The sequence below is a fragment of the Oryctolagus cuniculus genome, chromosome 2 (genome assembly GCF_051225735.1).
Source record: "Oryctolagus cuniculus isolate XC-2025 breed Fujian yellow rabbit chromosome 2, ASM5122573v1, whole genome shotgun sequence".
Classification (NCBI taxonomy): Eukaryota; Metazoa; Chordata; class Mammalia; order Lagomorpha; family Leporidae; genus Oryctolagus; species Oryctolagus cuniculus.
This window is the reverse complement of record NC_142868.1, coordinates 138703692-138719333: the sequence shown is the minus strand read 5'-3', so window position 1 is coordinate 138719333 and position 15642 is coordinate 138703692. Positions and strand designations below refer to the sequence as shown.

The window sequence follows — 15642 nt, the reverse complement described above, 5'->3', positions numbered from 1 at the left end:
ATCTCCCACATGGGTACAGGGGCCCAAAAACTCAGGTCATCTTCTACTGCTTTCCCAGGCCATAGCAGAGACTTGAATCAGAAGAAAAACAGCCAGGACATGAGCTGGTACCTATATGGGATGCTGGTGCTGCAGGCAGAGGCTTAGCCCACTATACCACAGTGCTGGCCCCCCTGAAAACTGGTTTTGATTAGCAAAATCCATGAATTTTATGGAGGGGGAAGTGCTGAATGAATGCAAAGTTTACTTTTTACCACCCTGACCATTGTGACAGGAAATGTCATTACTGGGCCAGGTGACAAGAATACCAAGGTGATATGGGGAAACCTTCCACTTGATATGAGTGTCCTGCCATGATAAGGTCCCAGATCTCGAGTTTGTAGAAATATGGCACCGTCGTCCCCTTGACTGTCTACTAATGATGGCCTATCTGTGTCTTCCTGGCATTATTCACCTAAGACATAATGCAGTAAGACTGATAGCAAACTGAGTGTTCATATCCAAGTTATTTCTGCTCCTTCAAAGTATTGACCTTGGAGAGCTGTATGCTTTCTCCAACAACATAGTCACTAATCCAGTTATTTTCTGCACTTTTGCTTTGAAATTGCCATAGCCCTGAAAGCACAGTATTTGAGTATTCTCAACAGAGGAATAGAAGAACATCATTGTCATTTGATTTCAAAAACTCCAGAAGTTATGGGAAGCAGGTATGGTGAATCATGGATTATGAAGTTGGGAACCTTCTTGGGGAAGAACAAAACATGACTCAGAAGGTGTAAGGTTTTCTTCTTGTGGCCTGGGAGTTGGATTTAGAAATGGTTCCAAGGAAGGTGTTTGAGGACTGCTTTGAGTAATGATTGCATCTTTGAGGGAAGTCTCCATCCTCCAAACCCATTGATTTTGAGGAAATTCAATTCATTTGGATGTGGGGGTTCTCTTATGTTCATGGCATGAACAGCCTCATGGGTTAACATCCATGCTTTCTGGAAAGAGTTCCATAAAGGCCTAGGTATTCTTACCTCATATTTTTTTCTAATTCTGCCCACTACTTGGATTAAAGAATCTAGTATCCTCACCATCTATCAATTATACTGCCATTTCTAGTCCAAAATACCTCTCAGGTAACAAGAATGAATCTTATTATTTGGTTATGTTACCACATTAATGTTTGATCACTGGAAAATGCACTTGGGTTTTCTTTCCTTGACATTGGGATGGCAGTGTTAGGTACTTGGGTTTCTCAAAAATGTAATCTGGGACCACCCACTAACACCATAGCTCCTGTCACTGTTAGTGTGAGGTTCACAGGCATCAAATTCATTTACCTGTGCCAAGCCTGGGCACATCCCCAGGAACGTGGCTCGGGCACAGAAACAAGGGAGAATGGAAAGGGGAGGTACATGTACCGAAGGATGACCGAGGGCCAGCCCTTATCTCACACGGACTCGCAGTCAGTCCTGGGCAGAGACTGTAGGGAAAAGGATGTTCAGAGAGAGGATAGTTAGCTTCTCCAAAGCCCACATATTTGTAAGCGGAAGTATTAGGATTTGAGACATCTTCTCTTGATTCCAAAGTAAAGATGTTTTTGGTTTAAAAAAAATTTACCCAAGCAATGAAAGTTAGAAAGGTTGTTTTAGGGAGAAGAGTGAGAAAGGGGCAAGGTGTACACAGGGATCTAAATGTGATTTAGTTTTGTCAAAGCACGAAGTATAAGGGGGAGGTGATCAGAGGACACTGCAGAAACAAGAGGAGCCTTTTGTGGGGTAAGGACCCAAAACCTTGTGCCTTACGGTCTATAAATGGATTCCGGGGATTTAATGGACAGCCCCCCCCCCCCCCAAATTATAATCTGAAGTGTGTGAGTTTGTGTGTAAACGTGAGTGTGGACTTTTGTGGGGAAATGGCTGTCTCAGTACTGCCGAATTCTCAAATGGTAAGAACTCTTAGAAGCAATGAAGAACTGTTGAAGAGTCCGTGAGTAGGCAGGCTGTCAGATGAACGGTTCCAGCTGCGGTGGAGTAGATGGACTTCCCAGGAGCAGTCCTGGTGGAAGAGAAACCAGTAAGGAGCTCATTGCAGCTGTGCAGAAAGACGCTGAGATTCTCGGCCTGACCCGCAGTGCTGCAGATGAAGCAGACAGAGGCAGACCCAGCCAGGCTGGTGGAGAGAGGGGCGGAGGGTGTGATCTGGGGGAAGGGAGACAGGGAGAAAAAAAGACTGAGATTGACTTCCAAGGTTCCAGTTTGGGTTGATAGGTAGCACCATGAAGTGAGTGGGTTTGAAGGAGAAGCAGCGAATGCAGTTTGGACTGCTGAACTTGAGAGATGAGTGGCAGCTGCTGGACAGTTGAATGACCACAAAGCATGAGGAGAGGTCCAGGCTAGAAGCAAAGATTTCAGTCATCAATATCTAGATGAATGCTAACGCTGTGGAAGGAAAAATGAGCCAGCCCGTGAAGAGTGTTAGAAGAAAACAGCAGTGAGCCACGAATGGATCCAAGGGTTGCACAACACTGTACATGTCCTTAATGCCACCAAATTGTACACTTAGAAGTGGCTACAATGCCGGAGTCTGTCCTGATTGTTCCTCTTCCAGTCCAGCTCTCTGCTGTGGCCCAAGAGTGCAGTGGAGGATGGCCCAGTGCTTGGGCCCTGCACCCACATGGGAGACCAGGAGAAGTACCTGGCTCCTGGCTTTGGATCAGTGTGGTGCGCCGGCCACAGCGCACCAACCCCAGCAGCCATTGTGGGGTGAACCAACGGAAAAGGAAGACCTTTCTCTCTGTCTCTCTCACTGTCCACTCTGCCTGTCAAAAAAAAAAAAAAAAAAAAAAAAGAAGTGGCTACAATGGTAACTACCAAACTGTACAGTTAAAATGATGCAGATAAATATATATTTATATTTAAAAGTGGGAAAGCAAAAGAAATTACTTTATAAAGCACATCAACATCTGTATATAAGAAGCCCAAGAGGAAGATGGGAGAAATGAACAGAGATAGGAGGGGTCATAGATGACAGGGGACGAGGATTGCAATAAAATAAAGCACAGGGTTGGGTGGCCAGGTGAGTTAGACAATCCCTGAAGTAGCTACCAGAAATAATAGCTGGACTATATAAGCTCTGGGAGAGAGAGAAGTCTAGTCTCAGGCATACCCATCCAGAACTTCTCAGCAGCAATAAAATGACTTCAATTTCATCCTTCAAAATAAAACTTGCCTGGGCTCTGCCAGTTTTGCCTGGGCAGGAAACAGCTCAGAGCAGCTGCTGTGGATGGGGCTAAATTCCACTGGAGAGCCCTGGAATGTGACGCCTCCGAAGCACCAGCCTTTGAGGAAGCGGGGAGCAGTGTGCAGAGCCTCCCCGCTCCAGCTCACTGCCCCACAGGGACAGCCCTGACTCTGAGCTCAGGGTCTCCTGTCCGAGCAGGGTGAGGCGGACGCGTTGGTCTCGGCCCCCGATGGACTCTGGGGTTTAGAACCACTGACTGCTGGGAGTCACCAGGTCGGCCAACAGACCAGAGCTGCCCAGGCCAAAGGGTCTCTCTCCTGAGTGCTTTGCAGCAGGGCTTCAAAGACAGCCTCACCCAACCCCAGAGAGAAGAGGAGGGAGGGTGGAGGACCCCTGGGAAGCCTCAAAGCCCCCCATCACCACCATCAGGCGTGTCCCCGCGTGCCCTGTGCAGGGGAGCATCCAGAGAAAAAGCATCACCAGCTTTGAGGAAGCGCTCATGAATCCTCAGCTGTTCTCTTGTCATATTCTTGGCGGGTCAGCTACCAGCCCTGCAGTGTGGCGGATCGGGTCTCACTAATGCGCGGTTAATGTGTACAGGACAGTCTAACCCTGTGAGAGCACCGAGTCCCTAACTGCACAACCCGGCCTCAGCCAGAACTGCTGCAGACTGGTCCCACCCCTCACACACACACACACACACACACACTCACACACATACACACACAGAGAAACACACGCATACACACACACAGATGCATACACACAGATATACATGTGCGCATGCACACACACAGACACGCACACACACAGAGACACATAGACACAGACACACACACAGATGCAGACACACAGATATACATGTGCGCGCGCACACACACAGACACAGACACACATGCACAACCACACACATACACAGATATACATGTGCACAAAGACACGCAGATAGACACACACACATACACAGATGCACACACACACAGATATACATGAGCGCCCAGACACGCAGATATACACACAGAGACACACATGCACACACATGTATACACACATAGACACACATGCACACACGTATACACACAGAGATATACATGCGCACACACACACACACACACCCAGTGAGGACTGTAATAAGCCCCTTGGGAATAAACTGAGTCTGAGTTGCCAAATGTTTAGTACACTTCCCAGCCCCCATCCTGGGGTTAGCTAGAGTAAGAGATGCTGGTGGAGGCTGGAGGTCACTGGAGTGGGGGTGTGAAGCCCGCCTCTCCCCTGCCTGCACTGTGGGTTACCTGGGAGATGAGGCCCAACAGTGCAAGTCTGGGCCTTGCCCTTCTGACTGCCAGCTGGAGCCTTCTGTGAGTGTGGCAGCAAATGGCCTGGAACCTGGAGCCCGGAATTAAATCGATTTCCCAGGCCGTGGCGCCTGCCCAGGAGAGACACACAGCTCCGGGAACAGTTACCAAGCGCTGATTGGCTTATGCCTTAGGGACCCTCACTTGAACAGGTCCCTTCTGGATTCTTCCAAGGCCCAGAGAGGGGCCCCTATCCTTTTACTTTTTAAAAATATATTTCTGTTTCTTCAGGGTTTCTCCCCAGATGGGTTAAGCAGCAGGCCCAAGCAGAGCTGCTTGTGTGGAGCAGCAGGGAGCAGCTCCTCCCTGTGGCCAGCACGCTCCCAAGAGAGAAAGGGGAGACGCATCCACATATGCCCAGCTCCCTTTTTCCTTATCTGCTGAGTGAGTAAAGGGGCAAGTCAGGGTCACACACGACAGGACAGGAACCATCAGTGTCCAGGCCCACCTGGAGGACACTTTATTGGCCACAGGATGACCACCCCCCCCTTACCCAGCACGGGCAGCAGGCAGAATCCCAGCGCAAGCCCCACTTTGAGACGTAGAATTCCACAAAGGGACTGCGTGGACCTTCCCAGCCCTCCCCAGTTCCTCGCCATGTTCTCCTCCCCTTTCCCATGGCAACCCTCACAACAAAACAGAACGGAGCAGAGAGCTGGACGCTGGGTCCTCCCCGGGCCTGGCTCTCCTATGACACGATTGCAAACAAACCCAGACAAGATCTAAGCTTTGCCCCTGCCCCAGGCCTCGTGTCAGAAATGCAGGTGACCCGGATGCCACCTACCGAGTGAGAGAAACCTGTGTTACCCCTGTGAGAACAGTGTCCTCCTTGTCCTAAAGGAGAGGTCTGATTTCATGAGCCGGGAGCAGAAGGAATCCGACCAGAGCATGATGTGGGGACTTGGCTTTGCAAGCCAGGCAGCCTTCAGGGAAGGAGCAGGCTGCATGCCCGGCCCTGTGTTTAATGTCACCTGTCTGCATGCCTCAGGGCGCCTCTGGGCCAGCAGATTACACTTCAGCCTTTGATGGCCCAGAGGAGGCTGAAAAGTTCCTAAAGAGGAAGGCTGATCCTGTCCCCCTTCCCCGCCCCTGGAAGATATACCCAGTAGGCTGCTCCCTTGACCCCTGCTTCCTATAAGCCCTGGTCACCCATCCCACAGCACCACCCCCATCCGCTGTCAAAGTGTCTTAAAGGGACATGTTGACTTCTTCAACTTTATTTCCATTTTGTAAATAAAGTAAGAAGTTAGCCTGTGTCAAAATTTAGGCTGCTAGGAAGGCTTCTGGTGAATTACAGACTCTGGGAGCCTGCTGGGCAAGTCCGTCTCTGGGCTTTGGGTCATAAAATCAGGTCCTTCCACGTCCCCAGCTCTGGCTCCACTTTCCCATCAGGACCTCCGGAGAGAACCTGGAATAAGGCTCTGCCCCTCAGCCCGGGGCTGCTCCTGCTGAACTTGGGAGCCAGGGAGCACTGGTTCCCAGAAGTCACTTTGTCCCTGCCACCTGACTGAGAAGGGTCCTTGGGTGCGCACAGTCCTTCTGGGGACTATTGATCCTAGTGGCCCCACGCAGCCCCAGGATGGTGGGTGTCCATGTAGGCTGGGGTCTCTCGTGAAGATGGGGAGCAGAGCCCAAGCCCACACATTGGTGCAAGTGCAAGTGTGAGAGCTCCTCTCCATCTGGGCTCACATCCAGGAAGAAGCTTTCTGGAGCAAGTGGCCATTAGCATAGGATGTGCCAGCAGGCAGTGAACCAGGGACCCCAGAGGATACAACGGAGTCCACAGCCCAAATAGCCAAGAGTGGAGAGGGGAGGAGAGCCAGGTTTCGGGGGGTGGGGGCAGACTCTGCTGTGTGGGACATTGCACCTGCTTCCAGGCCATGCGCAGAGCCTGCTCCTAGCACTCAGGGTGAGAGGAAGGGGAGACTTCATCTTGAAACTCGGTAGAGAGGCAAAAGGGCTATGGTTTAGAATAACTGAACTAATTTCATAAATTAAGCAAATACCAATTAGTGAACAGTGTGTAGTTCTAGACCACATACTGGTATTTATTCAAACAGGAAGCGTTCATTGTCCATCCCTCTTCACAAGGTTACTGATTAGAACTCCAAACCAAGCATCTAAGGGGAAGGCGGGCTTTGCCACACCAGTGTCCTGTGACTTCACACTGGCGTGCACCTGCACCACACTTCTCGCTGACCCATGCCAGGCCGGGTGGGAAATTTCAATCCATCACAGCAGATGGGGCAAACACAAACTCCATCTCTGATGCTAGTTCCTGAAGTTCAGTCTTTAAAGTGCCGATACCTCTTAGCTGATTTCTTTTATAACTGACATTACAGTGTAATGGTCAGCTGGAAGAAGGGCAAACTTCTCAAATCAGGCCTTGTGGACACCGGTCCCAGCTTTACAACATAAAGTGTAAGCCTATCAATGTAAACATTGACAAGTTAATATTTGTTACATGAATAACAAAGAAGGTCTGACGCTGTGTATCTCTGTTATCTCCTTCTAAAACATTCATTTATTTAAAACAAACTCCAGCCCTTTGTCCAGTGGTTCTGAAGTGATTCCTACGTGTTCTTTTTGAGCTGGGTTATGATGGGTTCTGCAGGATCTTGAGAACCAGGCAGTGCTGTGGGGGCTTTATCTCGATGCTGTCTCCAGTGCACAAGAAAGTTCCTGTCTTCGGGAGTTCCTTCTCCTGTGCGTTTGCACACCCCAGCACCCCCACCCCCACAGCTGTCCTCCTCCAACACTGCCAAGGAGGACTGTGGCTCACCAGGGACCGACCCCACTTGGCCGGCGAAAAGGCAGCCATTGCTGCGTCAGAATCCAGGAAGTCCTCTCCCAGTGCAGAAGCCTCCTGCCCCCACTGCCGCCCTGGGGACCTGGTCCCTCACCCGCGCTGCTTCATGAGAAGCAAAAAGTGAAAGCCTCATCCCCAGAGTTTCTTGGTCCTTCTACCTCGGTTCATGTAACTAAAATGAGAACACAAAATCAGAGCGAGGAGACAGTATGTATAATGAGAAGAGATATAGTCTACAGGTTTTACCAAAAGACTGCTGTATTATAAATCTCTCAGATGCCAAAATCACATCTTAAGTCCAAGTGCAAACAGTTTGAGAGTCTGAAACACCCACCGTCTCCGTCGTGACCGGGAAATAGAGGGCAGTGAGCTACAGATCCGTGTTTCAGAAGATGGCTTAGGTCGGATGGCCTGGCCGTGGCTGCTTGTATCTGGCGGCTCCTTTTATCCGCACCCCAGTGCAGTGAGGCAGAGAGGTTTGTTTGCATTTTATGGATGTGGGCTGCAGAGACAGAGGTCAAGAGGGATGTCCATGACTAACAGTAAATTTGGAACACACTTGTAAGTTCTTTCTGTCACCCCAGAGAGCACCTCTCTCTGCCATCACTCATATGTAAATGCTCCTCTAGCACTGCCATGTCCACCTATCAGGCCCCTGTGCCCACCCATCCACCCACTGCCCTGGGCTGCCTCACCCTGCACCTGCTCCTGTGAGGGTGCAGCTCCCTCGGGGCCCATCTGGCGCTCCCAAGCCTTGGCTCAGTGGGAACCGGGGGTGTTTAGTTCCCTGGCCTTTTGGTCAAAGACATTCCAAGAAGATCCTGGGAGTTAGAGCTGCCTTTAAACAGCTTCCAGTAGCCCCTGATGAGCCCTCCGAGTGGGAGTGAGTCACCGACCAGCGCTGCCCTGAACTTGCCGTGCTACCATGGACAGACCACCCAACCGCTCTGCTCTGCAAATGGGGGAGGGACCATAGCACTGAGAAGCTGGTGGTGCTGTGCACCTCTTTCCTCTGAACACAAATTTGTGGGTGTTGCTTCAAGAGTGTCCCAGGCTTCTGTGCCTCTTCAGCCCATCTGTGTACTCCACAGGCCCACGGACCCGGGACAGGAAGCCCTGGGCTGGGTGAGCGCCAACACAATGTGGGGAGACCCACGCAGAGACTTGTAGAGAACGACCTCTTATGTTGATTTTCTCGTGAAATATTGACAGGAAGACAGGCAGGGAGGGAAGGAGAGGAGGAAATATAGATGAAAAGGAGAAAATTTCCACAAACCCACTGCCAGTCAAACCGCTACTAATACTTCAGTAAACACCAGAGGAAAGCTCCTGTCTCCCTCACTCCCCACACTCAATGTGTCCTGTGCTCCCCAAAGTTGTGTCTATTTGCATTCCTGGGAGCTGGGGGGAGGGAGTGGCGGGTGGGGGCGGGACTTAGAGCCTTGTTTTCAAGTGGCTTCCTTGAATTGGCAGCCTCAGATTGCTGATGCCAAGTAGGACTTGTGTTTGCTGAAAGTGAACAACTACCACAGGCCACCACAGCCGTGTCTGTTTTCAGGCCTGGCCTGGGCATGTCTTCAGGGTAACATTGGTCTTGGGTGTCTCCCTCCCTGCCTCCCATTGGATCTGATCATGAGGCTGACTCAGCCACCTACCCCTCATCTTCCAGGTTCTCAGCAGGTGCCCCGCCTGCACCCTGGTACTCACCTGCCCTCTGTGGTTCTAGCTTTCCATCTACTGCCCAGGGGCAGCCCAGGTGGTGGCGGCAACATGAGACCTTGAGAGCAGGAGGCTGTCACAGGGTGGGGATAATATTCCAGGGACATTGGGGCATCCGTGGCATAGGAGGCCATCTCACTGCCTGCTCTGTCTCTTGCAGGGTTGGTCCCTCCAAGTGTCCCTCAAAGAGAAAAGCAGAGTCTCCCAAAAGACAAATGCATTCCTCTTGAAAACCAGCTAAGAGGAGTTTGTCACGGGGCCATGAGCCCCCAAATGATGAAGTGATGGGCGGAGTTTCAGCCGTTTGCTTGGCAGACTGAGCCCTTGTCTGGGTCTCAGGTCTGCCTGGGGCTGGCGGGGCCTGGGGAGGGAACCCCACGGCTGGACCGTTCGCTGTTACAGCAGTCTCTGTCTCTCTCTCTCCGCCCCACAGTCTGATGGCTCCATCCTGGCGATCGCACTGCTGATCCTGTTCCTGCTCCTGGCCCTGGCACTGCTCTGGTGGTTCTGGCCCCTCTGCTGCACCGTGGTAAGTGCCCCCACCCCGAGCCACACAAAGCCAAGGTGACATGAAGTTCCCAGCATCGGGAGTGAAGAAAAAGAGACAAGAAAGCCCAGCAGTGGGGAGAGATCTTGCCGTTTATACAGCATGAAGGCATAGTGGGCAGTGGAAGCACAAGTCATTATCAGTCATTACTGGTTAGGGTGTGGGATTGCCCACGGGTACATTCTTTGGGTAGGGAGGCTGGAATGGCTGCCCTGGGTGCATGGAAAGGATCCATAGGAGGCCACATGTGGTGAGTGTTATTTGACATGTAATAAACATGAAGAGTGATGGGAATATACAGATGATAAACATGAGCATGGCGGATGATGAGTGGTGTCTAACATGTAATGAGTATATAATGCCTGTGTAAGTACACACACTCACATTTGCTGAGTTACCCTAACTGATCCTCTTCTAAGCCCACCCTGGTCTTAGCAACTAGACTACCCATCTGAGAGAGTATCTTGAGCTTCTTTCATTTCAACATACTCCCACCTTTATTACATTAATTTTAGCCAACACGTATAGGACACTCACTGCATGCCAGTTCTTCAACCACAAGATCAACCAGAAGCTGCCTCCACCCCATCATTGCCATCTGCAGTCACCACGTAGCTCCAGCCAGTGGCTTAGGACCTGGAATAGCTGCCCTAATGACATTCTCCTATGCCCAAGGGACCTATGGCTTGTTGTCCCTGTTCTGTTGGGAAAAGCCCAAAGAGAGAAACACTGGCTCTGATCCATCTAGTTCTGCCATATCATGCCTCTATGCAAGTCAGGGTGTGTACCAAGAAGCCCAGGTAAGTTTGAAGTGACCCATGCTCGGCTGCCAGGGTGTCTTCTGTTCCCTGTATTTTAGTTCTTCCAGGAGGGCCCGGCAGGGGAACGAACAGACAGGGAACCTCGTCAGGTCAAGGCTGGTCTTCCTCATGTCTTGGGAACCCCAGGGAGGGGCCCCATGCCTGCGTGTAGCACTGAGCTGGCCTGAGACTGCAGACATACAGAGCACTAGAAAAGGAGCGGCGACGGCTTCAAAGAACGTTTTCTTGGTTTTTGTTTTTCAGATCTGGGGCTTTTTAAATTTATTTTTTAAGGAATACAAATTTCATAAGTACAACTTTAGGAATATAGTTGTTCTTCCCACTGTACCCGTCCTTCCACCCACTCGAAGGAAGTTTTTTGAAGAGGTGGTAATAAATGAGATGAGAGAAGCAGCCAGGCTGTAGACCGCGTGGCAGGGCCTTCTGGAAAGGGACGGCTTGCAGCCGGCGGCAGTGCGAGTGTGCAGGGAGGGACCTGGACAGGCAAAACCGCGGGGCAGTTAGCACCGGACTGACTGGACTGATGGCATCAAAATGCTAAACAGATCCTTCCCCAAGCAGCTCCAAGAGCTAAACATTGTGTTAAATACTTAAAGCTGCACAACCATTTTATTTTGAGGGCAAAAGAAAAAAAATTCCTATTCTGCCAGAATAGTTTCTATGGTGATTCAAAAACAGGCATGTTTTCAAGTCTAGGAATCTGAACACATGCACGCATGCACACACACACACAGACACACGCACATACATGTAGTAGGTTCTTAACTAAAGCAGTTACCTCTGGGTGAAGCAGCTGGGAACAATAAAACAACCAAGCGGTGCTCCATCAGCTGCCAGCTGTGTGAGGCTGGGCAAGTTACTTAACTTCTCTGTCTCTCGGTTTTTCTCACTGGAGTAATGAGGACCCTGTAGATGGCTGGTGAAGATTAAAGGAGTTTATATAACCATGACATGCTTAGAAAGCACCTAGCACACATTAAGTGCTGTGTGTTGGTATTATTATTAAAAAGGATTTGACTGTAATAGGAGCCTATTGCTATACTGTGTGGCATCCAATTTATATTGGCAGGAAGCATTGCTCAAAATAAACCTTGCATTATTGGAAGCAGCATCACCCAAGAGCACATTGTTTTGCAATATTCAAAATATTTTTCAATGAATTTATCTGGTTAAGTCCCTGTTGCTTGGGAAATCTGCCAGAATGTCTTCATGTGGTCTGATTATGTAAGTTCCAAAGGATTCCTTTATGAGGAAAGATCTTGGAGATTAAGTTTCCTGTTTATGATGTCTATTAAAACTGCCCCACCCCCTATCTCTGGGAGATGGCCTAGGCTCTGGTGCTTGGTGTGTCCCCAAAATCTGCTTGTTGATCACTTGCTTCCCTAATGAGAGGGGGGTGGATTGAAATCATGAGATTTCTGCTGGGAGCAGGCAGGAAGGAGGTAAACATTGGCCTCCCCTCCCTGAATTAGAGCTCCCCTCGCAAAGAGTCCTCTGCCCCAGAGAGGGCCTCCTTGGAAACGCCAGCCCCTAAACCCTCCTCTGCCTCTCTCCCCTCCTCACCCCTACGTGTGGGAAATGCCCCATCGCTGGGTATCACAGCTGCATCCTGATGTTGAGGGAAAAAAAAAAAAACAAAACAGAAAGCAGCAAGGACCTATGAAACGTGGGCTCCACGAGGCCATCTCTGCCGTGTGTCAGCTTCCCTTTCTGCAAAGTTCTCTCCAGGAATGAGACTCAAAATACCTCACAGCCTGCCTTCCCCCACCGAAGCTGAGCCCAGCTAGGCTGGTCACTTGATGTACACAGGCAAAGGCCATCACATGCAGCCGAGAATTCAGCAGGAGGCAAAAAACAGGCAGGCGGCTCCTCAGAATCCAAACCTGGAGGGCAGAATGAATGCTGCCTCATCTCATAGCAAGCTGACCCCACGCTGACCCCCTGGACGCCCCGCACTGAGACTGACCTGTCTGCCTTTTCTGTCCCTGCTCCCAAGAGACTGATCTCTCAGAGGAGAATTGCCCAAGCCCGCTGACCAGGGGCACTGTGCATGTACGAGGACTTCAGCGCTGCTCAGAACACCTTAGCTTAGCTTTAGGCGGAAGAATCCCTCCCGAGTGGTTACCGGTCTCCCGGAGAAACTGGAGACTGTGCCCTAGGAGACCCTCCACCTCCAGCACCCCTGCTGTGTCTCCCCCCAGGCATCCTGGCCTCTCCCCACCCTTTGCACTCCTGTTCATCGCCTGCCTGCCTCGCCTCAGCCCTTCCCATGGCATCTGCCTCCTCTCCTTCCCTCCCCACGGGCTGCCTCCTCCCCCGAATGAGCACCAGCCTCCATCATCCTTCCAAAGCCATCTCGGACTTTATTTCTCCTTCAGGCTGCTCTCTCCCCCCTCCCCTGCCTTTCACAGACTTCTCTGCAGAGCATCTGCTGTCCTCCATTCTTTCACGGCCCACTGTGCCCTGACCTCCATCGCCGGCGAGAGTGACTGACGGTTGTTTCTCTGCGCCTTCTCTTGCCAATGTCTCCGTCATTCCTCATTCTACTTTCCCTCTTTCACACTGGAAACTCTGACTTCTCTCTCCTTAAACTCTCCTTTGCTATTCTTCTGACACCTTTCCTATGTCTCTGCTCAGTTTCTCCCTGTCTCCTTCATGCTCTCTTCTTCTTACCTTTTATCTTCTGGAATTCTCTTCAACCCTCTCCTCTACACACCGTCCCCCAACAATATCACCAAAGCCATGACCTCAACTACTTGATGCATGCACCCATCACTGGCCACCACTCCAGATAATCAGTCTACAGTAGAGGAGCCGAGTGAGCATCTCCAAACTAAACCCATCGTGGTACCTCCTGCATCTGTTCTTCATCAGGGGCTGTGTCACTGTGCTCCGTCACCTGCAGAGCGACCGCTGCTGCCTTCTTCTGTCACTCCCTGTCTTGTCCCATTTCAGAGCTGTCTACAAGGCACCCTTGTCCCTCACATCTCATCGGATCCCCACATCCACTCACACTCACCCCAGCACAACCACATACGTGGCAATCCATAGTTGCTTACTAAATAGCTGTGGAATGAGTGCCATTGCCTTAATCTCAGGTTCTACTTGAAGTATTTGACTTTCTGTCTACACTCTTAGTCTTTCTCACCTTCACTGCACAACGTTGTCTTTAGGAATGAACCATCAGGTTATTGTCCTACTCACTTCTCTGCCAGAAATCCTCTTGCCTGTCAGTGGTCTAACACGAAGTTTCACTTCCTTGAAGCGGCAGTGGTAAGCCTTTTCTAACCTGGCCCTCCTTCTCCAGCCTCACCACTCACTTCCCCTCCTGAGCAGGGACCATCCATGCCACTGATTACACTATTACGATTGTCTGTTTGCTTGTCTGATTTCACCTGGGAAGCCCAGCCTATAGATCCCCGGAGCATAACAAAAAGCATGACTCAGAACTGTGATGCAGTACAACTCAGAGCTTGTCCAGTACCTAAGTGGATGAAAGGCCATCTCCTGAACTGCTCTACTCTTTGGGGCTCCTTGAACCACCACGTACTTATCTACCACCATCTTTTGGCTCATCTTGTTTTCGCTTGCTGAAATATTTCCATCTTCTTTATCTACTCCATCCACAATCCCTCCTGCTTCAAAGTCCAGCTCACTGATGGCTCCATCTTGGGAGCTACTGCACATCTCGCCCTCCTGCCCACCCCGTCCCTGGGGGAGAATCAGCCATGCTCCTTCACTTGGTTTCCACAGTGCTTTTTTTTTTTTTTTTTATTTGAAAGAGAGAGTTACAGAGAGAGATAGAGCCAGAGAGAGAAAGGTCTCTCATTCCACTGGGTCACTCCCCAAATGACCACCATAGCCAGAGCTGAGCTAATCCAAAGCCAGGAGCCAGAAGCTTCTTCTGGGTCTCCCATGTGGGTACAGGGGCCCAAGGACTTGGGCCATCTTCTACTGCTATCCCAGGCCATAGCAGAGAGCGGGATCAAAAGTGGAGCAGACGGAACTAGAACCGGTGCCCATATGGGATGCCAGCACTGTAGGCTGGGGTTTTAACCCACTGCACCACAGCACTGGGCCCCCATAGTGCTTTCTTTATAGCTTTTTGAAGCATGTACTCATTCTATCAGGAGTGTGTATTTGTATGCATATTTCTCTCACTGTAATATGAACTCCTCCAGAGTAAGGAGAAACTAAATGCACAAAGTAAGAGGGTACCCATTCTGTAATTCTCATGTTTTCCAAACTAAACTAAAAAGCTAAGTTGTCTTAGGGGAGGGGGTTTAGAAATGGCAGGAACTCACAAACTGATGAAACAGGATTGGATGGTCATTCCATGGGTGTTGGTATTATTATATTTCATAACTAACATTTATGAGTGTACTTCAAAAAGTTCATTGTATACAGAATTAAATGGTGGGCTTCTTTTGCTGCAAAAATTCAGATCCATGCATAGTTTTTTCATAATATGCATTTTCTGTGAACTTTTTGGATTTCAAAATTTTTGCACCAAAATAAACTTCTCTTTTAATTCCATTTTTCCATTAACTTTTTGAAGTACCCTTGTGAGTAACCTGCAAGGTTTTATATGTAGCAAATATTACATGTAAAAGACATTTAAACCGATTTCTTAAATAAAATCTTAGAATGTGCTCACTTTATTGAGACTTTTTTTTAAGATTTATTTTATTTGTTTAAAAGACAGAGTTACAGAGAGAGGTAGAGACAGAGAGAGAGGTCTTCCATCTGCTGTTCACTCCCCAGATGGCCACAACGGCTGGAGCTGCGCCGATTCGAAGCCAGGAACTAGGAGACTCTTCCAGGTCTCCCATGCGGGTACAGGGGCCCAAGGACCTGGGCCATCGTCCACTGCTATCCCAGGCCATAGCAGAGAGCTGAACCAGAAGAGGAACAGCTGGGACTAGAACTGGCACCCATATGGGATGCCGGCACTTCAGGCCAGGGCTTTAACCCACTGTGCCACAGCCCCAGCCCTTTTATTGGGACATTAATGGTGTACCAGTAAACCCTAAGGCAAAAAAATCTTGCCATATTGTGCAAGATGAAAAAGTACTGGAAATCAGTTTTACAACAAGGTAAATATACTTAACAGTACACTTAAAAATGGTAAGATGGTGGTTTTTTGGTGTTTTGTTTTGTTTT

The 15642-nt window shown here is 49.9% G+C and overlaps 1 protein-coding gene across 1 annotated transcript in view; it reads left to right on the top strand.

The window, feature by feature from the left end:
• The window catches only part of ANTXR1 (ANTXR cell adhesion molecule 1), a 241179-nt gene that overhangs the window by 128959 nt on the left and 96578 nt on the right, over positions 1–15642 (top strand). Inside the window, exon 13 of the mRNA XM_002709824.6 lies at positions 9545–9640. Coding sequence (XP_002709870.1) covers positions 9545–9640 — 96 coding nt within the window. The remainder of the gene's footprint in view (positions 1–9544; positions 9641–15642) is intronic.